General features: G+C 41.6%; 1 protein-coding gene across 1 annotated transcript in view; it reads right to left on the reverse strand.

Annotated features, from left to right (window-relative positions):
* MIB1 (MIB E3 ubiquitin protein ligase 1) overlaps positions 1–24,338 on the reverse strand; it is a 164,424-nt gene that overhangs the window by 103,190 nt on the left and 36,896 nt on the right. Inside the window, exons 4-5 of the mRNA XM_002713451.5 lie at positions 5,860–5,964; positions 1,215–1,281 (exon numbers count right to left, since the gene is read on the reverse strand). Of these exons, the coding sequence (XP_002713497.1) occupies positions 1,215–1,281; positions 5,860–5,964 (172 nt within the window). The remainder of the gene's footprint in view (positions 1–1,214; positions 1,282–5,859; positions 5,965–24,338) is intronic.

Here is a 24,338-nt window from a genome sequence, read left to right on the forward strand (position 1 = left end):
GGGAGGGCAGTGGAGGATGGCCCAGGTGCTTGGGCCCCTGCACCCGCATGGGAGACCAGGAAGAAGCACCTGGCTCCTGGCTTTGGATCAGTGCAGTTACAACCATAGCAGCCATTTGAGGGGTAAACCGAGGGAAGGAAGAACTTTCTCTCTGTCTCTCTCTCTCTCACTGTCTATAACTCTACCTGTCAAATAAATAAAAAAAAAGAAACAGTAAAATAAAATAGTTTTTTTAAAAAAAGAATAAAACAGGGCCAGTGCTGTGGCATAACAGGTTAAGCTGCCACCTGCAGCACTGGCATCCCATTCGGGCGTAGGTTCAAGTCCCATCTGCTCCACTTCCAATCCAGTTCCCTGCTAATGCGCCTGGGAAAGCAGTGGAAAATGGCCCAAGTGCTTGGGCCTCTGCATCCACAGGGGAGACCCAGAAGAAGCTCCTGGCTCCTGGCTTCAGACTGGCTCAGTTCCAGCTGTTGCAGCCATTTGGGGAGTGAACCGATGGACGGAAGATTCTCTCTCTCTCTCTCTCTCTCTTCTTCCCTCCCTATGTAACTCTGCCTTTCAAAAAAAATATATATATTTTTTTTTAAAAATTTAAATTTAAGTATGCTGCAAGAATATTGTATTTTTTACCAAAAAGACAAGGAAAATGACTTGGAAAGTGGAAAACACAAGGCTCATTAGCAAAGAAAAGCATTCAAAAACTAAAGATATAATCAGAAAATAGTGAGAAATGTTCATTCCAACAACAATAAAAAATTTAAAATGAATTTAGTATTGATCTATTTTTATTTTAATGATACATGAAATTATATTTATTGTTACCTTAACTTGAAGCTGTTCTTGTATTAAGAAAGTAATTTTAGAGAAATTCTAAGAATTTATATAATCACTAAATTGTCAAATTCTATTCTCAAAAGTGGATGAATACAACACTGATGTATTGCAATGCAAAATTTTTCAATGATATAAGTTTATGATTAAAAAACTAAGGTTTCAATTATATACTAAGACCTAAATGGTATATCAATTCTAAAGAGTTTAATACCCCTTCTGACACTAAATAAATCAAAAAAAAAAAAAAAGAACAAACAGCTTAAAACCAAAGAAATATTTCTCTAAGTAATTTAATGGTAATTAATTTTTAATCCAATTTAAACATTATACTGACTCTTCACCATTAATCAGAAATTTTCTTTAATCTTCTAACTCACCGAGCACAGGGCAGTGATCTCTGTAGAAAGAACCTCCTTTGGCATCCTGGACACACTTCAGATCAGACTAAGAAGAAAAGAACCAGAAAAATTACCCATGAAAACTTCAAATACAGGGCAATACCTGAAACAGGCAAAGTGTTCATTCAGAACATACCTACAACTTCAGTCATCTGGGTTACCAATCACAATAAGCATGGCTTTCAAAAAGCGCCAGTCAAAAACTATAAACCTGACTCTAGATACACAGGATGTATTTTAGGTACCATTAGCTTGCTTTAAAGTTCAGGATTAAGTACCTGAATCTTTACACATGCTTTTAAAAAGAACTACAATAAATACCTAGCATTTAAAATGTATATAATACTTCCATTTCAGACACTTTTACCAAAAACAAACAAAACAACTCATTTTATCTCTTAAATAGACTTTATGAGATATATAAGTGTAAAGCAAATACTAATTTCTTTTGTATAAAAGGAAAATGAAGACAAGGAAAGGAAATAATCCAAAACTCAATAATCCAAAGTAGGGGCTGCCACCACCTGTGGTGCCAGCATCCCATATGTGTAGTGGAATGAGAGGGCCATGCCAAGGTGGCCACTGGCAAGCGAGCATTAGTTACTCAGGAATGGCTTTGGAAACTGCCTGGCAACAAACAGGCTGTGATTGGATGGCTTTGGAAACTGCCTGGCAACAGGCTGTGATTGGATGGCTTTGGAAACTGCCTGGCAGGCTGTGATTGGATGGCTTTGGAAACTGCCTGGCAACAGGCTGTGATTGGATGGCTTTGGAAACTGCCTGGCAGGCTGTGATTGGATGGCTTTGGAACTGCCTGGCAACAAACAGGCTGTGATTGGATAGCTTTGGAAACTGCCTGGCAGGCTGTGATTGGATGGCTTTGGAAACTGCCTGGCAGGCTGTGTTTGGATGGCTTTGGAAACTGCCTGGCAGGCAGTGATTGGATGGGGCATAGACCGCCCTTTGACCAGATTGGCTGGTCTTGGCTATATAAGATGTAGTTTCAACTGAAATAAACGAGTCTGCAGACTGCTCGCCTCAAGCCTGCTTTCACCCGACTCCCGGGGTCTGTGTGGTGACTCCGCGCCTCTTGCCCCCACCATGCTGTTCCTCTCAGAAAGGAATCCACTGCAACATTGTTAAGAAATCAACGGCAACACATATGGGCGTTGGTTCAAGTCCCAGTTGCTCTACTTCCTATACAGCTCTCTGCTATGGCCTGGGAAAGCAGTGGGAGATGGCTCAAATGCTTGGGCCCCTGTATGAATGTGGGAGACACAGATGCTCCTGGCTCCTGGCTTCAGATCAGCCCAGCTCCAGCCACTGAAGCCATTTGGGGAGTCAACCAGCAGATGGAAGACTTCTTTCTCTCTCTCTCTGCTCTCCCTCTCTGTAACTCCACCTTTCAAATAAATAAATAAACCTTTAAAAAAAAAAAAAAGTCCAAAGTGAAAAGGATTGAACCAAATCCAGTCTTCTGATTCCTTGTTAATTTTCCTATTTATATCAAACTTAGGCTTTATTTTACCCTAAATTGGTTAACTAACATTCCTTTCAACTTACCTTTTTTAAGAAAACAAATTAATTAATTATCTAAACGGAGAAGTATTTGTGATATAATAAAAAGTACCAAAAATACACGGACTTAGAACAACAACTTTGGGTGTTATTATGAACATTTAAAGGTAGATTTACCTAAAGGTACCTGGTATATATAGTAGGAGGTCACTATATCTTAATCAATTAGGGAAATGAGCTCCTTTATACATACTCTTTTACAGCTACTTTTGCCATCAGAACATCAAATGTCACTCAATTCTGACCAAGAACACAGAGGGGTCAAATCGTTTTAATGTGATATTTTAACCCAGGAGTTCTACTCTAGGAAACTGTCCTATGAAAATATAACCATAATGTGTGAAAACACATTTACACAAAGATGCTTACAAACACACTGCAGGAAGCAGGAGCACAGGGGAGGCAGGGGGATGGCAGAACTCCAACAGCCATCAACAGAAATCTTATTAAATAAATAACACCATAACTCTATAAAAGAGTATTACTCAACTATCAATCTACATATACTACTCATTAGGTATCAGAGTATATATAGCACATAAGCCTTCAAATGTGAAGCAGATGCTACAAAAATCCACAATTTAAAAACAGGGTCAGTTTGAGTCCTGGCTGCTCTACTTCTAATCCAGCTTCCTGCTAATGTGCTTGAGAAAAGCAGCAGAAGATGGCACAAGTACTTGGGCCACTACAGCCACACAGGCAACCCAGAAGAAGCTCCTGGCTCCAGCCTTGGGACCCATCCAGCCCTAGCCATTGTGGCCTTTGGGGAGTGAAACATCAAATGGAAGATCTCTCCCACTCTCCCTCTCTGTAACTCTGCTTTTCAAAAGAAATAAATAAATCTGTAAGAAAACAAAACAAAACAGGCAGGGTAGGGCATCAGGTGTTTAACCTAGCAGTTAAGTCATCACTTAAGATGGCCGGGACCCACAATGGAGTACCTGGGTTGGAGTCCCAGCTCCATGCCTGTTTACAGCTTCGTTCTAATACAGATCCTGGGAGGCAGCAGTAACAGCTCAAATATTTGGGTTCCTGCTTCCCACACGGGAGACCGCAATTGAGTTCTTGGCTTTGTTCCAGCACGGGTTATCTTAGGCACTTGGGGAATGAACTGGCAGACAGAAGATGTATCTGTCTTTTTCTCTGTCTCTCTCTCTGCCTCTCAAATAAATAAATAACGTTTTTGAAAAACAGGCACAGGCATGAACATAATGAAAAACTGACAATTGGTGTTAAATACAATGATAAAAATTGGCAAGTAAAGTATTTGCTTAAACTCACATGGCTGGGTTGAATATATAAATGGAATTAAGGTGACAATGGGATATTTTCTCATTTCCTAATGGAGGACACAAGTGATAAAAAAGGAAATTTAAAGAATTCTTTGTGAGGCTGGCACTGTGGCACAGGGGGTAAAGCTGCTGCCTACAGTGCCAGCATCCCATATGGGCACGAGTTCCAGTCCTGGCTGCTCCACTTCCGAATCAGCTCTCTGCTATGGCCTGGGAAAGCAGCAGAAGATGGCCCAAGTCCTTGAGCCTCTGCACCCATGTGGAAGACCCGGAAGAAGCTCCTGGCTCCTGGCTTCAGATTGGCGCAGCTCCGGCCATTGCAGGGCCATCTGGGGAGTGAACCAGTGGATGGACACTCTCTCTGTCTCTACCTCTCTCTGTAACTCTGTCTTTTAAATAAATAAAATAAATCTTTAAAAAAATTTAAAATAAATAAATAAAAGAACAAGGCCAATATTCAAGTAATGATTCGTGAAAAGCTGAAATATAAGGTAATCCATTGAATAAATCTCTATCATTCTCATAAACACTCAAGTAATTATAGATGTTGCTAGGCCAATCATTTTCAGTTATCTATACTATATTTTAAAAAACACAGGGCAGGCATTTGGTGTAGTGGTTAAGCCACCAAATGGGACACCTACATCCCATATCAGAGTGTCTGGTTTTGAGTCCCATGTATGCTCCCAATTCCAGCTTCCTGCTAATGTGTACCTGGGAGGAAGCAGGTGATGGCTGAAGTATTTGTTTCCCTCCTGCATGAAAGACCCAGATTGAGTTCTGGGCTCCTCAGTAGCTTTGGCCTGGTCCTGCTCCAATTACTGTGGTCATATGCAGAGTAAACCAGCAGAAGGAAGATGAACCAGCAGAATCGTAATTCAGATCGTTGCATTCTGACAAAAGGAAATCTCTCTCTCCATCTCTCTGCCTCTCAAATAAATAAATTTTAAAACATTCTTTAAAATACAAAATATCCTTAAAAAAAATTTTAATGCCTACTATAATTGTTATAAGCTCTCAGAGCACAGAATAGAAATACATGATAAAATCTCATTGTAATACTCTTCTTCAGGTCTATGACAAGAGTTGTCTTTTTTTTCTTTTTCATTTTTTAGTTGAAAAGCAGAGAAACAGACAAAGATCTTCCATCTACTGGTTCACTACTCGAATGCCTACAATAAGCAGGAATGGGCCAGGATGAAGTCAAAAGCCAGAAACTCCATCTGAGTATCCCACATGGGTAGCACAGTCCCAAATACTTGATCCATGATCTGCTGCCTCCCAAGGTATATATTATCAGGAAGCTGGATCAGAAGCAGAGTAGCTGGGACTCTAACCAGATACTACAATCTGGGATGTAAGTATTACAGTGACTTAAACACTGTTCCACATAACTTGCTCCAAGGCATAGTCTTTCCAATGATCCTTAGTCTTTTTGGTAGATTTCAGTAAATAAATCCCTCATATTTACAAGATAAGAGATCAGCTCTACATAGTCAGTATATAGTAAGGTACTCGAAACATTAACTGAGGGTAAAATCATATTCACTATTAAATAGTTTAAACCGTAATAAAAATAAATAACTTGCAAGTTTATTAAATTCTCACTTTACAAATTTCCTTCCTATTATACAATCATAATTCAGATGATTGCATTTTGACAAAAGGAAATCATTAAAAAAGCACAATAGGGCTATTATTTCCTTTCATTACCCATCCAATATTTTCATCTGTTGTGGGTCTTCACTACTTACCATGCCCTCAAAGCCAACTCTATAAAGGTTCTTAGCACCATTATCCCAGAGAACATATGCTGCGCTGTGTGGGCTTGATGCACTCCAATCTTGGATTTCTGTTACCTAACAGAAATTTTTGAGAAAAGAATTTTGTTTAAAGAGGAGGAAAGAAGTTAGTACTTTTAATTATGTTTAAATCTTAAAAATTATTTCACCTATCAGCCTGTTAAACAAGATCATTAAAAAAAAACTTATTCACCAAATGCATGCCCCTTCTAACATAATTTCTAACATAATTAAATTATCACTGAAGACATACTTTTTGAGAATTATAAGGTAATTTCTAAACCCAGTGTAAAATTCTTAAATCAAGAGACTTAGAAATTATACAAATAGATTACCAGGAAATAACTTGATGCAAAATGTTAAATTTTTGTATTCCTTTTTTTAAAAATTTTTATTTAAAATAAAGGGGAGAGCGATCCAACATGGGAAGCGAGATACTCAGCAGACTCATAGAATGGCAAATGTCCTCACAGCACTCTGGCCTCAGAATCAGCCCTAAAGGCATTCCAATCTGGCTGAAAAGCCCATGAGAGTATTTCAGGCATGGAAAGCCAAGACACTCTGGAAAAAAAAAAAAAAAAACTAAATGAAAGATCTCTGTGAGTGAGATCCCAGTGGAAAGAACAGGTCTTCAAAGAAGAAGGTACCTTTCTCGGAAGGGAGGAGAGAACCTCCACTTTGACTATGACCTTGTCTAAACAAGATAAGAGTCGGAGAACTCAGAGGGCTTCCATAGCCTTGGAAACTCATGACTGGTGCATAGGGAGATTACTGATGCCATAAATAGGAGTGTCAATTTGTAAAGTCAACAACAGGAGTCACTGTGCACTTACTCCTCATGTAGGATCTCTGTCCTTAATGTGCTGTACATTGAGCCTTAATGCTATAACGAGTACTCAAACAGTATATTTCACTTTGTGTTTCTATGGGGGTGCAAACTGTTGAAATCTTTACTTAATGTATACTAAACTGATCTTCTGTAAAAAAAAAAAAAAAAAAGAAGAAGAAGAAGAAGAAGAAATTATCAATTCCCAACTTGACTCTCACTGGGATTAAACATGACAATAGGTCTGATCTGATTTCATCATCATTTAAAAAATCATCTATTATTTTTCACTCTATGTTTCTGTGTGTGAGCAAACTGTTGAAATCTTTACTTAATGCATGCTAAACTGATCTTCTGTATATAAAGAGAATCGAAAATGAATCCTCATGTGAATGGAAGGGGAGAGGGAGTGGGAAAGGGGAGGGTTGCGGGTGGGAGGGACGTTATGGGAGGGAAGCCATTGTAATCCATAAGCCATACTTTGGAAATTTATATTCATTAAATAAAAGTTAAAAAAAATAAAAAAAAGAAAAAAATTTTATTTAATAAATATAAATTTCCAAAGTACAGCTTTTGGATTACAGTGGCTTTTCCCCCCGATAACTTCCCTCTCATCTCCTGCTCCTTCTCCCATTCCATTCACATCAAGATTCATTTTCAATTATTTTTATATACAGAAGATCAATTTAGTATACATTAAGTGAAGATTTCAACACTTTGCACCCACACAGAAACACAAAGTGTAAAGTACTGTTTGAGTACTATGTGTGTTCCTAAAAAGTTAAGAACTGCATATTCTTTTAAGCTCATTACTCAAAACAAACTTTATAACATTTGACCAAATACTCAAAATGATTCACAATAGTCTTCTGAAGAGCCAAAAACTGACAAACAGAAAGTTCTTTAAGAGCCTCAGAAATAACGTTCACAGCAAATTTGAGTTGCATTGTTTCTTCAGCAGTATCCCTTGATTGCTCCCCAAAAAGCAGAGCACTGAAGTTAAGCTAGCACCACTACACAGGAAACAAAGACATAATTTCTAGGCCACTGATCCAAACAGATCGATGCTTTTTTTTCTTTTATTTTTTAAGATTTATTGTTTTTTTTTTTTTTTTGAAAGAGTTACAAAGAAAGAGAGAGAGAGAGAGAGAGAGAGAGAGAGAGAGACTTCCAATCACTGGTTTACTCCTCAAATAGCCAAAATGGCCGGCGTTGGGCTGGGCCAGGCTGAAGCCAGGAGCTTCTTCTGGTCTCCCACTGGGTCTCCCACATGAGTGACAGGGCCCAAATACTTGGGCCATCTTCCGATGCTTTCCCAGGCATATTAGCAGGGAGATGGATCAGAAGTAGAGCAGCCAGGACTCAAACCAGCACTAATGGGATGCCAATGTCACAGGCGGTGGCTTTACCTGCTATACCATAGTGCTGGCCCCAGCCAGACTGACTCTTAAACTCATTTGATTAACACACACACACACACACACACACACACATACAAGACCTTCAAAAAGTTAATGGAAAACGTGTATTCTGAAAAAACTATGCATAGATTTCAAAATAATTTTTTTTGACATGCAGATTTAGACAGTGTGAGAGAGACAGAGAGAAAGGTCTTCCATTGTTTCACCCTCCAAATGGCCGCTACAGCCGGCGTGCTGTGGCCAACCGATCAGAAGCCAGGAGCCAGGTGATTCCTCCTGGTCTCCCCTGCAGGTGCAGGGCCCAAGGACCTGGGCCATCCTCCACGGCACTCCCAGGCCACAGCAGAGAGCTGGCCTGGAAGAGGAGCAACCGGGACAGAATCCGGCACCCCAACTGGGACTAGAACCTGGGATGCCGGCGCCGCAGGCGGAGGATTAGCCAAATGAGTCGCAGCGCCGACCAAATTTTAAAATATTTTTACAACCACATAAATTTAGGATACAAGCAAGTTTATTAGTCAAGCTCTGAATCATTAAACAAAATTCCTTCACTTTTAATGTGATCTTATACATTATTGATGGAAAAATGAAGTGGAAGGCTGAAGAAAAATAGCTACAGTAATTTAACACTTTTAATGCTGAAAAAGAAGTATGTACAGAATGTCTGCCAAAATCACTGGGTAAAAGTTGCGAGAAACTCTAAAGGATCAGTCTGATGACACTATCTGAACTCATTCATCAATCTTAACATCACCAGTAATAAGATAATCAAAATTTATGTGCCTCCTGATAGGATGTAACTGAAGATATACAGCATCACTTATGAGGCACACTTGCCAAAATACAACTGAATCTGAATCTAATCAATCCTCTACATCTAGAAAATAGTTCATAGGAAATTCAAGGATTAGAAGATCGAATAAAAGAATAACAAAGAATCAATCAGCCAATTCCAAAGAACCTGGTTTCTTCAACAAATGAGTCAGAAAAGCGCTATGGCATTCACAGATGGAAACAGGTGGTTAAGTCACCACTTGAGACACCTGTATCCCATACCAGCATACCAGTTAAAGTCTCAGTTGCTGTGTATTTCCAATCCAACTTCCTGCTAATGCGCCTGAGAAGCAGGAAATGATGGCCCAAGGACTTCAGTTCCTCCTACCCAAGTAGGAGACTAAGATGGGATTCTTGGCTCCTGACTTTGGCCTGGCTCAGGCCTGGCTATTGTGGGCATTTGGAGAGTGAACTAGCAAAGGGAAGATTGATCTCTCCCCTCCCCTACTCCCCTGCCTCCGTGTGTGTGTGTGTGTGTGTGTGTGTGTGTGGCTCTCCCTGTCTCTGTCACTCTGCTTTCAAATAATAAATATATCTTTTTAAAAATATTAATTGCTGGCCGGCGCCGCGGCTCAATAGGCTAATCCTCCACCTAGCGGCACCGGCACACCGAGTTCTAGTCCCGGTCGGGGCGCCGGATTCTGTCCCGGTTGCCCCTCTTCCAGGCCAGCTCTCTGCTGTGGCCCGGGAAGGCAGTGGAGGATGGCCCAAGTGCTTGGGCCCTGCACCCCATGGGAGACCAAGAGAAGCACCTGGCTCCTGCCTTCGGATCAGCGCAGTGCGCCAGTCGCAGAGCACCAGCTGTGGCAGCCATTGGAGGGTGAACCAACGGCAAAAGGAAGACCTTTCTCTCTATCTCTCTCTCTCACTATCCACTCTGCCTGTCAAAAAAAAAAAAAAATATATATATATATATTAATTGCTGAAGTTGGGTGAAGACTGCAAGGCAATTTCTTATGCTTTTCTTTCTATTCTGGTTATGTTTTGAAATTTTCCATAAAGTTTTTTTTAATAAAGAAATAGGATACAGAACACTTGATTAACATATTCAAAAGCAACTGTAAAACAAAACAAAACAAAACAAAAAGCCTTAAAATCGAACACAGGTAGAGGTTCTTAAGAAATACTTAAGGTACCAATCAAAACACCAAGGACGTTCTTCTCAGATATAGAAACAATGATGCTGAAATTCATATGGAAACACAAGAAAGTCAAATAGCAAAAAGCAATCCTATACAATAAAAACATAGCCAGAGGCATCACAATACCAGATTTCAAGACATACTACACAACAGTTATAATCAAAACAGCCTGGTACTTGTACAAAAACAGATAGATAAATTGGTGAGACAGAACAGACCAGAAATCAATCTACGCATCTACAAGCAAATTATCTTTGATAAAGGAGCTAAAATCAATCCCTGGAGCAAGGACAGTCTCTTCAACAAATGGTGCTCGGAAAACTGAATCTCCACCTGCATTAGTATGAAGCTACACCTTACACAAAAATCCACTCAAAGTAGGTTAAAGACCTAAATCTACGACCTGATACCACCAAATTATTAGGGAACATTGGGGAAACACTACAAGACATTGACATAGACAAAGAGTTCTTGGAAAAGACCTCAGAGGCACAGGCAATCAAAGCCAAAACTGAAAAATGGGATTACATCAAATTGAGAAGCTTCAGCACTGCAAAAGAAACACTCAGCAAAGTGAAAAGGCAACCGACAGAATGGGAGAAAGTATTTGCAAACTACGCAACTGATGATAAAGGATTAATAATCAGAATATATAAAGAGATCAAGAAACTCAACAACAGCAAAACAAACAACCCAGTGAAGTAACAGGCTAAGGACTTAAACAGATATTTTTCAAAAGAGGAAATCCAAATGGCCAACAGATACATGAAAAAATGCTCAGGATCACCAGATGTCAAAGAAATGCAAATCAAAACCACAATGAGGTTTTACCTCACCCCCTGTTAGAATGGCTTTCATACAGAAATCAACAAACAACAAGTCCTGGCATGAAGGGTGATCCATCCAGACTGTAACCATGTGATTTCAGTGGCCACATAAGCTCTTATCACCAAGACCCCCACTGCCAATATACCATGTTTACTGACCCAAGGATGTACTGCCGTAGGGAGCCCAACCCACATTCTCAAGGATACTTGGTTTACCTGAACTATATGGTGATGGCATTTCTACTCAACCTAATACCTCATCAGTTGAGGTCTCCTATCCAAAAAATCCTTAAAATTCCATGTGGGCAATAGTAACCTCAGAATCAAAAAACACATAGTAACCCATTCCCTTGAACCATATTCTTGCCCAACACCTAGCACCTGGCCCTATCTCTAGTGGCCAGATGACCTGTGTTGAGCTCTGTGTTCCCAGATCTCAAAAAAAGGTTTGTGCACTGGACTGCCTAAAAAAGACACATAAACTCCAGTGAAGTTGGAGCAACATAGGTTACCAGAAACTCTCTTCAGCTTACATTCTCCTGGGAGACTTCCTCTAACAGTAAACAATTCTGCCTTCTTACAATAGCTAGGTCTGTGCTTGCTACTTTCTTTTTTCAAAAATTAAATTCTATATACTATAGAAAACAACACAAATTTACACAACAATAAATAAAAGGGAGGGTGGGCATTTAGCATAGTGGTTAAGATACTAGTTAACATGCCTGCAGCATTCTATCTTAGAGGACAGGGGTATAAAACCCACCTCCAACTCTTGATAAGAACTTCCTCTGAATGCAGACCCTAGAACAAAGCAATGATTGGTTATGCTGAAATAACTGAGTTCCTGGCAGCCACATGTGAGACCTGGCTGGTATTCCACGCCCCCAGCTTTGGCCTGGACCCAGTTATTGCAGGCATTTGGGGAAAGAACCAGGAGAAGGGGAGCAGTCCTCTTGCACACTCACTCACTCACTAAAATAAAGTATTTCTTAAAAAGAAGAGAGACTGGCATTGTAGCATAGCAGGTTAAGCCACCACCTGTAACACCAGCATCCCATATGGGCACCAGTTCAAGTTCTGGCCCATGCTCCACTTTCGATCCAGCTTCCTGCTAGTGCACCTGGGAAAGCTACAGAAGAGGGCTGAAGTCCTTCGGCCCCTCTACCCACATGGAAGACCCAGACGAACCTCCTGGCTTTGGCCCAGCCCAGACTTGGCCACTGTAGCCATTTGGGGAGTGAACTAGCAGATGGTAGATCTCTCTCTCTCTCTCTCCTTTTCCCTCTCTTTGTAACTCTGCCTTTCAAATAAATAAATTTATTTTAAAAGAAGAAAGTAAAGGGAACAATAATACAAAAATCACCATGGCTATTAATTAGGGAGTTTGCAACTGGGGCAAGGCACACACAGAAGGCTTTTAAAGATATTCATAAGAGGGGCCGTGGCACAGCGGGTTAAAGCCCTGGCCTGAAGTGCCAGCATCCCATATGGGTGCCAATTCTAGTCCCGGCTGCTCTTCTTCCGATGCAGCTCTCTGCTATAGCCTGGGAAAGCAGCAGATGGCCCAAGTCCTTGGGCCCCTGCACCCACGTGGGAGACCCAGAGGAAGCTCCTGGCTCCTGGTTTCAGATTGGCGCAGTTCCGGTCATTGCGGCCATCTGGAGAGTGAACCAGCGGATTGAAGACCTCTCTCTCCGTAACTCTGTCTTTCAAATAAATAAGAATAAATCTTTAAAAAAAGATATTCATAACAGGGATCCAAGATGGCTGAACAGCAAAAAGCTACACGGACCTCAGCCAGAGATATCGGAAAAACAAAGTAAGTCCCATGTTCCTAGGGAACATGTTGAAAGAAATTTCCTGTGGAGAACAGACAAAACAGAGACTCCATGGGGCAGCGAGGAGAGAGGACAGACATACCCCACCCACTAGACTGCTAGCCACTCCTGAATCTACATGGCCAGCTGCCAGCTGAAAAGCGCTATCCTGTCAGGATAACCTGACAGGAGACTTCTTGGCCCCTGTCACTGGTGGCTTTGACAGAAATAGAATTCTACGGTGTCCTCGGGATTTGAGTCCATGAGGAGCTGGCAGGGTTCTGGGAAACTTTGCTCTGGAAAGGGAAGTCATGTTGCCTCCTTCTTCTCCCCGCTTTCAAAGCACCATACTCAACTTGCTGTGATGGAGATGGAGTTGAACACCATCCTGAGTCAGGGAACAGCAAGGAGTTCTCCAGATGCCAGAGGCTGCTGGGGCCGAGAATGGGGAAGCTAGTAGGATGGATCATGCACCCCCCTGCATCTTGTGACTGTGGGAGTTTCTTTTTTTTTTTTTTTTTTTTTTTTTTTTTTTAAGATTTATTTATTGTGGCTGGCGCCGCGGCTCACTAGGCTAATTCTCCGCCTGCGGCGCCGGCACCCCAGGTTCTAGTCCCGGTTGGGGTGCCGGATTCTGTCCCGGTTGCTCCTCTTCCAGTCCAGCTCTCTGCTATGGCCCGGGAATGCAGTGGAGGATGGCCCAAGTGCTTGGGCTCTGCACCCGCATGGGAGACCAGGAGGAAGCACCTGGCTCCTGGCTTTGGATTGGCGCAACACGCCGGCCACAACCACCTGCTGTAGCAGCCATTGGGGGGTGAACCAATGGAAAAAGGAAGACCTTCCTCTCTGTCTCTCTCTCTCTCACTGTCTAACTCTACCTGTCTAATATATATATATATATATATATATATATTTACTTAACTTTCAAAAGTAAGACATAAGGGGCCAGTGTTGTGGTATGCAGTGCCAGCATCCCATTTGGGCAACAGTTCATGTCCCAACAGCTCCACTTCCAATCCAGCTCCCTGCTAATATCCTGGGAAATGCAGGAGAAGATGGCCCAAGTGTGCTTGAACCCCTGTTACCCAAGTGAAACACCTGGAAGAAGCTCCTGGCACTTGGCTTTGACCTGCCTGGTACCAACCATTGCAGCCATCTGGGGAGTAAACCAACAGACAAAAGATCGATTCTCTCTCTCTCTCTCTCTCTCTCTCTCTCTCTCTCTCTTTCCTTCTCTGTAACTCTGACTTACAAATAAATAAATCTCTTTAAAAAAAAAAAAAGAATATTCTAAAATTTGCACAACAGCAGTTCACCTTTAAAGGAATTCCCATCAGACTGACAGATTTCTCAACAGAAACAGGTCAAGAGAGAATGGAGAAAGATGCACAATTTAATCTTTAGATCTTATAAAAGGGATGGCTAACATTTTCTGTAATAGCATAGTCAAAATAATAGCTTATTATAATTTCATACCTAGATTTACTTTGCCATCAGCGAAGTAAACAGTAAACAGGGAAAACCTCCCTTTCAGACCAAACAAAGGGAAAGAAAGTTTTAAAGTAAGGACATAGCTTTCCTGACAGGCACTGCCTGCCTCAACATAAACCACTATATAACATGCCTGTAATTATAGACTTCTAGTTTAGGCCACCGAAAATTAGAGATGGGACTTGAGCACCTCCTTGACTTGCATCCTCTGGTCTGCTTTAACAAAAACCAGGAGGAAAAAGCTAGGCATCAGAAGCAATGTAAAGATAGGTGGCAGGCCTATTAAATGTAGCTCTGTACAGTGATCTGCCCTCAAGGAGACCCAACAGGCCAGTCCACTGCAGTGGCTTTCAATGTGGTAAGCCTGGGCTTCAGCAGAAGTCAGCTTGTGAAGAGCCTTAGTAGCTCTGCCAAGAGTTGGATCACTGGAAATGGAACTGCCCTGGAGTCGGAGGACGTCCAGGTCAGAGCCACAGATCTTACTGGCTCTAAGCTGAAAAGCCCTTCACTCAGCCCAGCTTCCAAGGTGACCACTGCTGCTGAGAGGAGACGGCCAAATAGGGTCAGTAACATTCCAGGCAGAACTGTAAATTTCCTGTTAAAGATGCCACCTGCCTTTACCTAGCCAGCTCTCCTCCCAGGCCAGCTAGGTAATGGAAGTCAACAGGGTGCCTTCCCAAGGAAGTTCACACCTCCTTCTGGGTGCACCCTATGTGAAGAGATAAATAAGTCTGAGCCTCATAATTCACAAGGCCTCAAAGCCCATCAGATTATTATCAAGCCCCTTCTGTAAGGTTCTATTTGCCTCTCAATCAAAAAACTTATCTGTAACTTAGCACTATTATCAGTTCCTCTAATAAGGACTCTGTCCTTTGTTCTAGACCCTGTTTAGCCCACTCCTGGGCCTCATTCCTTTGTAATCATAATCTCTACTCTAACATCAATGGCTCTTCTCCCAACATGTGTGTACTGATGGTCCTCTCCCACACTTAATGTTGTATGATTATTCAGCATTTCTCTACAGACAAACCCCTCTACTCACAAAAGTTGAGTGGCCTTTCTCCCAGTCTTGGCTGGGATCAGCTTTAAACAATGTCCATCAAACTGTCCTCACAAGGGTCCAGAGACACCCCTCCATTTTCTCTCTATGAAATCCTCTCATTACCTGGTTAATGCTACTCTTAAGACCATTGGTTACTATGGTTCTTATCCTGACTTTTATACTACAGTGTCTGTTTAAGTGTTTACAGCAGGTGATAATGGAACGAACGAAGGCCTTCAGCAACCCGGTTGTCAACCAAATTCTGCTAGAGGGATATCCTCGGCTCCCCACCCAGGAGACAGTGGCTTGAGACATCGCCCCATGCCAGCGAAGAGTACCTCGTCACCCTTTGTCAGCAGGAAGTAGCTCTAAAGATAGATCATCGTCTCTCTACCCCTCCTGGACTTTTAGGACTAACGTAATACCATGTAATTCCTGCTTTATAAAAAACAAAAGGAGGGAATGTTAGGAAACTGATGCAGTTTTATCTATGGGGCGATCTACACCCTGATTTACATCCTAGGCCCTATCTCCCACCGCCATTGCTGAAAGCCAGGTGGCCACATGGCCCAACCAGCGTTGTCAAGCTTCACCCCCATCCTAATGGGATTTGCTGCTCCTGCTTCCCTGCCCACAAAGTTTTAAAAGGACCTATTCCTGAACACGTGGCTCTCTTGGCTCCTCTCTTCTCTCCTGCCCACTCTCTCTAGCCTTCTCCTCTCTCCTCTTTCTCTCTTACTCTCTTTTTCCCTCTTAGTCCCTTCCCTCAAGCCTGCTGGCTTTTCCCCAATAAACTCTTTCCCTTAAAAAAAAAAAAAAAAAAAAAAAGAGAGAGAGAGAGAGAATGGAGAAATATAGTCCAAGTCCTAAAAGAAAAAAACTGCCAACCCAGAATACTTTACCCAGTGAAGCTCTTATTCAGAAATGAAGGTGAAATAAAGGCTTTCCAAGACAAGCAAAAAGTCAAAAAATTTGTCACCACCCAGCCAGCCTTACAAATGATACTTAAGGCTGGGGCTAGTGCTGCGGTGTAGTAGGTAAAGCCACCAACTGCAGTGCCAGCATCCCATATGGGTACCAGTTCAAGTCCCGGCTGCTCCACTTCCGATCCCTCTCTCTGCTATGGCCTGAGAAAGCAGTAGAAGATGGCCCAAGTCCTTGGGCTCCTGCACCCATGTGGGAGACCCGAAAGAAGCTCATGGCTCCTGGCTTCGGATGGGTGCAGCTCCAGCCGTCGTGGCCAACTGGGGAGTAAACCAGAAGATGGAAGACCTCTCTCTCTTTCTGCCTCTCCTTCTCTCTCTGTGTAACTCTTTCAAATAAAAATAAATAAGTCTTTTTTAAAAATGATACTTAAGGGTGTACTATACACAAAAAGAGATAATCCATGCCATGAAAGAATGTGAAGGTATGAAGGCAGAAGAAAGCTTCCTAGTAAAATAAAAAGGATATTCAAAACAAACAATAGGAATATTTATATAAACACGGCAGGATCAAGTCATTATTTATCAATGAAAACCTTGAATGTAAATGGACTAAAAGATACAGACTAGCTGAACAGATTTTTAAAAAAAGACCCATCTATATGATGCCTATAAGATATACACTTCACCAATAAAGCTATACACAGATTAAAGTGAAAGAACAGAAAAAGATATTCCAAGCAAATAGAAATCAAAAGTGACCAGGAGTTGCTATACTCATATCAAACAAAATAGACTTTAAGACAAAGACTGTTAATAGACAAAAAAAAGGTCACTATGCAATGATTAACAGATCAATTCAACAAGATGTGAATACAGTAAATGTATATGTACCCAATATAAGGACACCCAGATGTATAAAACAAATGTTAATAGGTCTAAAAAGAGACATAAGTTCCATACAATAATAATGGAGTACTTCAACGCCTCACTTTCATCAATGGACATAGCAACCAAACAAAAAATCAACAAAAAAAACAGAGCTGGGGCCAGCGCTGTGGCACAGTGGGTTAACGCCCTAGCCTGAAGCACCGGCATCCCATATGGGCACCGATCCAAGCCCTGGTTGCTCCACTTCCAATCCAGCTCTCTGCTATGGCCCGGGAAAGCAGTGGAAGATGGCCCAAGTCCTTGGGCCCCGCACCCATGTGGGAGACCGGGAGGAAGCTCTTGGGTCCTGGCTTCGGATCAGCGCACCTCCAGTGTTTGCTGCCAATTGAGGAGAGATCCATCAGATGGAAGACCTCTCTCTCTCTCTCTGTGCAACTCTGACTTTTGAATAAATAAATAAATCTTAAAAAAAAAAAAAAAAGAAACAGAGCTGATCTACACTACAACCCAAATGGACACACAGCTACAGAATACACTTTCTTTTCATCAATACATAGAACATTCTCTAGCATAGACCACATATTAGGTCATAAAACAAGTCTCAGCATTGGTGTTGTGGTACTATAGGTTAATCTGATACCTGTGACATTGGCATTGCATATGAGCGCTGGTTTGAGTCCCAGCTACTCCACTTCCCATTCAGTTCCCTGCTCATGTGCCTGAGAGTGCAGCAGAAGATGTCCAAATACTTAAGACTCTGCAACCCACATGGGAGACCTGTATGGAGTTCTGGGCCCCTGGCTTCAGGCTGGCTCAGCCCTGGTCATTACAGCCATTTGGAGAGTGAACCAGTGGTTGGAATATCTCTGTCTCTCTCTTTCTCCCTCCCTCTCAAAAACTTCTTAAAAAAAATCAAGTATCAACAAATTAAAAAACAGTGAAATCATATCATGTATCTTTTCTAATCACAATGGAATGAAGCTAGAAATTAACAACAAAAAAAACCTCCAGAAAACATACAAATACATGAAAACTGAACAACATGCTCCTGAATGAACAGTGGGTCATAGAAAAAAATCAAAACGGAAATAAAAAAATTCCTTGAAATGAATGAAAATGATGGGTTGCAGCAAAAGTAGTGTTAAGAGGAAAATTTACAGTAGTAAGTACCTATGAAAAAATTGTAAAGTTATCAAATAAATGATTCAACAATTATCTCAAGGACCTAGAAAAACAAGAATAAACCAAATCCAAAATGAGTATAAGAAATAATAAAAATTAAGGGCTGGCACTGTGGCTCACTTGGTTAATCCTCCGCCTGCGGCGCTGGCACCCCATGTGGGTGCCGGGTTCTAGTCCTGGTTGCTCCTCTTCCAGTCCAGCTCTCTGCTGTGGCCTGGGAGGGCAGTGGAAGATGGCCCAGGTGCTTGGGCCCCTGCACCCACATGGGGACCAGGAGGAGGCACCTGGCTCCTGGCTTTGGATCAGCGTGGCGCTGGCCGTGGCGGCCATTTCGGGAGTGAGCCAATGGAAGGAAGGCCTTTCTCTGTCTCTCTCTCATTGGCTATAACTCTGTCAAATAAATAAAAATAAAAAATAAAGAAATAAAAAAATTAGAGAATAGACAAAATAGAAATTAAAAAATTGTACGAGCTGGCGCTGCGGCTCACTAGGCTAATCCTCCGCCTTGCGGCGCCGGCACACCGGGTTCTAGTCCCGATCGGAGCGCCGGATTCTGTCCCAGCTGCCCCTCTTCCAGGCCAGTTCTCTGCTGTGGCCAGGGAGTGCAGTGGAGGATGGCCCAAGTCCTTGGGCCCTGCACCCCATGGGAGACCAGGATAAGTACCTGTCTCCTGCCATCGGATCAGCGCGGTGCGCCGGCCATAGCGCGCCAACCGCAGCAGCCATTGGAGGGTGAACCAACGGCAAAAAGGAAGACCTTTCTCTCTGTCTGTCTCTCTCTCACTGTCCACTCTGCCTGTAAAAAGAAAAAAAAAACTGTACAAATGAAATGGGTCAGTTTTTTTGAAAAAAAATAAACAAAAATAATAAACAATTGACTCAACAAAACAAAAAAAGATACTAAACACAAATAATTTACCAAAATTGAGGCTTAAAGACATAGGAAACCTGAATAGCCAGACCAATAATCAAGACTGAGACTTAATAAGTAATGAAGAGCCTCCCAACAAAGACAAGATCAGGACTGGTGGCTTCAGTGTTGAATTCTACCAAACTTTCTTTTTTTATTAAGGGAAAGAGTTTATTGGGGGAAACTTGAAGGACCGGAGGGAAGGGGCGAAGAAGGAAAAGAGGGAGAAGGAGAGTATAAAAGAAAGATTGAGAGAGAAAGAGAGAGAGAGAGAGAGAGAGAAACCAGGAGACGGAGAAAAAGAGAGAGCCACGTGTTCAGGAACAGGTACTTTTAAAACTTTGCCAGGGGGCAGGCAGGGAAGTAGGAGCAGCGAATCCCATTAGGATGGGGTGGGGCTGACACCGGTGGTTGGGCCATGTGGCTACCTGGCTTCCAGCAATGGCGGCGGCGTCTACAACCTAGGATTCTACCAAACATTTAAGAACTAATAATTCTTACTATTCAAAACAACCGAAAGAAAGAAAATCCTTCCAAATTCTTTCTATAAGACCAGCATTACTCTAATTCCAAAACCAGAGAAAGGTACAACCGAAAAAGGTAACTATAAACCAATATTCCTAATGAACATACATGTAAAAATCCTCAACAAGACACTAGCAAATCGAATCCAACAACACATCAAAAAGATCACCCACCCAGACAAACCGGGATTTACCACAGGTATATAGAGATAGCTCAACAAATACAAAACAATAAATACAATAAATCACATCAACAAAATGAAGGATAAAAGCCATATGATTATTTCAATAGATGCAGAGAATGCATCTGATCTAATACAATATCCTTTCATGATTAAAGAAACCTTAAAATTTTGAATATAGAAGGAACATACCTCAACACAATTAAGGCAATACATGACAAACCCACAGTCTGCATGATATTGAATGGGGAAGGCTGGAAGCATTTCCACTATGCTCTGGAACCAGACAAGGATGTCCTTTCCCACCATTATTATTCAGTATAGTTCTGGAAGTTTTAACAAGAGTTATTAGACAAGAAAAAGAAATCAAAAGGATATGAAATGAACAGGAGGAAGTCAAATTACCCTTGTTTGTAGTTGACATGATGCTTTATTCATAAATAACTCCATCTGAGACTATCATATAAGTCATAAGAAAATTAGGTAAAGTGTCAGGATATACAATCAACACACAAAATTCAATAGCATTCTTGGGGCTGGCACTATGATGTAGCAGGTCAAGTTGCCACTTGCAGTGCAAACATCCTGGATGGGTACCAGTTCAAGTCCCAGCTGCTCCACTTCTGATCCAATTACCTGCTAGTGGACCTGGGAGGACAGGGGAGGATGGTCCAAATGTTTGGGTCCCTGCACCCACGGGGGAGATCTGTAGGAGGTTCCTAGCTCCTGTCTTCTGACTGGCCCAGCGCAAGCATTGTGGCCACTTGGGAAGCGAATCACTGGGAAGAGGTCTTTCTCTCTCTGACTCTGCCTTTCAGATAAATAAATCTTTTCTAAAAAATCTATAGCATTCTTATACACTCACAATACTCTGGCTGAAACTTACAAGATCAGTCACATTCACAATAACTACAAAAAAATTAAAATACTTTGGGATAAAGTTAAGCAAGGAAGTAAAAAATCTCTACAATGAAAATTAGGAAACATTAATGAAAGAAACAGAAAACACAAAAAAATGGAAACATCTTCCATATTCATTGTTTAGAAGAGTTAACATCACCAAAATTTCAATAGTACCCAAAGCAATTTACAGATTCAATGCAATCTCAATCAAAATACCAATGGCATTCTTCACAGACCTAGAAGAAAATTCTAAAATTCATATAGAGACACAATCTTAGACAAAAGACCCAGAATAGGCAACACAATCTTAAACAATAAAAACAAAGCCAGAAGCATCACAATACCAAATTTCAATATGTACTACAGGGTTAGAATGGCATAAAAACAGACATGTAGACTAATGGAACAGAACAGAAACTCCAGAAATTAACCCATGCATCTACAAAAAACTAATCCTTAACAAATAAGCTAAAATCATTCCCTGAGGGAAGGACAGTTATCTTGGATAATGCCCCAGAAGAACAAACAATAACAGCAAAAATGAACAAATACATCAAGTTAAGAAGTTTCTACACAGCAAAGGAAATAATTAAGAAGGTGAAGAAGCAACTGACAGAATGGGAGAAAATATCTGCAAACTATGCATCCAATAGATGAATAACCAGATAAAATATAAATGAATAAATAGATTATATAAGGAGCTCAAGAAGCTCAACAACAGTAAAACATACAATCCAATTAGGAAATAACCAAAGGATATGAACAGGCATCTTTCAAGGGATGAAATACAAATGACCAATAGACACAGGAGAAAATGCTCAGGATCACTAGCCATCAGGGAAAAGCAAATAAAAACCACCACAAGATATCACCTCACCCCAGTTAGAATGGCTATTATTTTTTTTTAATTTTTATTTATTTATTTGACAGGTAGAATTACAGACACTGAGAGAGACAGAGACAGAGAGAAAGGTCTTCCTTCCGTTGGTTCACTCCCCAAATGGCCACTAACGGCTGGCGCTACACTGATCCAAGGCCAGGAGCCAGGTGCTTCCTCCTGGTCTCCCATGTGGGTGCAGGGACCCAAGCACTTGGGCCATCCTCCACTGCCTTCCCAGGCCACAGCAGAGAGCTGGAGTGGAAGAGGAGCAATCTGCGCCCATATGGGATGCCGGCGCCGCAGGCGGAGGATTATCCAAGTGAGCCACGACACTGGCCTTAGAATGGCCATTATTCAAAAATTAAAAAATAACAAATGCTGGCAAGAATGTGAACACAAAGGTACCCTAATACACTGTTGGTGAGAATGCAAACTGGACAACCAATACGGAAAACAGTACAAAGATTCCTCAAAAAACTATGACCCAGGTATCCCACTCTTTGGACTATTACCAAAAGAAATTAAATCAGCACATGAAAGAATTACCTGCACTTCTACATCTATTATAGCAGCTCAATTCACGACAACTAAGATCAGGAATCAACCTAGATGTCAATCAATTTATGACTGGTAAAGAAAAGGTGGTATATATATATACATAATGTAATACTATTCAGCCATAAAAAAGCCACTGGAACAAAATGGATACAACCGGAGATTATGCAAAGTGAAATAAACCAGACCCAAAAAGACAAATAGCACCATTTTCTCTTATTTGTGGCAATAAACAGAGAATATAAAAATTGTGTGTATGGTATACCATTCAGTATAGTTATAAATATTGCTTCACTGAATCATAATATATAAATAACAATATACCCTTCTTTCCCACAGGAAGGGTAGGACAGGGCAGGGCAAGGGCAAGGGCAGGAAAGAAAAGGAAAATAGTTGAGTACTCTCGGAGTACTAGTAATGTGCTGGTCTTCATTTGAATGCTGATTTTGAGCTATCAGAGGACCAAAAACTTATTTATTTATACACTTGGGTGCATTTCTTGGTATGTATACTGTATTTCAATGTTTTTTTTTAAATACTCATGATATTCTATTTCTTCATCTGTATAGCTGGAACAAAATCATTCATTTTATTATTCTTCAAGATTTATTTATTTGAGAAGCAGAGTTACAAAAAGATGGAGAGACAGAAAGAAAGGTCTTCGATTTGCTGGTTCACTCCCCAAATGGCAGCAATCACCGGAGCTGGGCCAATCTACAGCTTTCCCAGGCCATAAGCAGAGGGCTGGATCAGAAGAAGGGCAGCCAGGATGTGAACCGGAAACCATATAAGATGCCAGCACTGCAGGTGGAGGCTTAACCTACCGTGCCACAGCACCAGTCCTACTATCATTCTTTAAACTTGCACATTTATTTTGTACATCTGTTTGTATATGTGATGCAGGACTACTACAAATGGTTGTAGAGGCTTTTCGCTGCACAAAATACCTCACTGAAAAGGATAGTAGGGGCTATCACCAGCCCAAGGCCATTTGCCAGAACATTTATGCTGGCAGATAAGGCTGTTTTGGCTCCCACCCCCGAAGGGGTACCTTTTCACAGTCATTGGGTTGCCAAGTATGTCCCCTTAGTGACCTATCCATCCAGCTATGGCAAGTTGTGCAAACTGAGACCGTTCTTTCTTTTTAAAGTAGTGCTTCTCAAGCTTTTACGTGAAAACACATGCCTATGGATTTTATTAAAAGGAAGATCCTGATTTAGAAAAGCTGTGAGAAAGATTACCTATCACATTTCTAACATTTCTGTCAGTGACAACAACGTGGCTGGTCCACAGACCACACCACATTCACAAGAACTTACAGTTTTATTTCACTTTCTCCCCTAATTAGAATACAGGGGGTTGGCATTTGATGCAGTAATTGTTTCAAGTAATGGGGCTCCTGCCACCCGTTGGGGAGACCTGCACTGTATCCCCAGATCTGGCCTAGGCCCCGCCCTGGCTATGGGCATTTGAGGAGTAAACCAGCAGCTGGGCACTGTTTGTCTCTGTCTCTCAAATAGATAAAGAATAAATTTTTAAAAATATAAAGGTAAGGGGCTGGTACTGTGGCAAAGCAGGTAAAGATACTGCCTGCAGTGCCAGCATCCCATATGGGCGCTGGTTAGAGTCCCAGCTACTCCACTTCCAATCTGGCTCTCTGCTATGGCGTGGGAAAGCAGTGAAAGATGGCCCAAGTCCTTGAGCCCCTGCGCTCACATGGGAGACCCAGAAGAAGCTCCTAGTTCCCTAGTTCCTGACTTTGGATGCAGCCATTTGGGGAGTGAACTATCAGATGGAAGACCTCTCTCTCTCTCTCAGCCTCTGAGATTCCACCATTCAAATAAATAAATAAATCTTTTAAAAAATTGAGTTCTTTATGCTTTTAAAAACTGTATCAAGGCAAGGTGGGCATTTGGCCTAAAGATCGTGACACCAATTAGGGTTCCTATTTCCCACACAGGAGTGCCTGGAATCCATTCTCTGCTCCTTCATTCCAGATTCCTACTGGTACAGACTCTAGGAGGCAATAGTGACAGTGATGGCTCAGGTGGTTGTATTTCCGCCACCCACATTAGAGTCCT

The sequence above is a fragment of the Oryctolagus cuniculus genome, chromosome 10 (genome assembly GCF_964237555.1).
Source record: "Oryctolagus cuniculus chromosome 10, mOryCun1.1, whole genome shotgun sequence".
NCBI lineage: Eukaryota > Metazoa > Chordata > Mammalia > Lagomorpha > Leporidae > Oryctolagus > Oryctolagus cuniculus.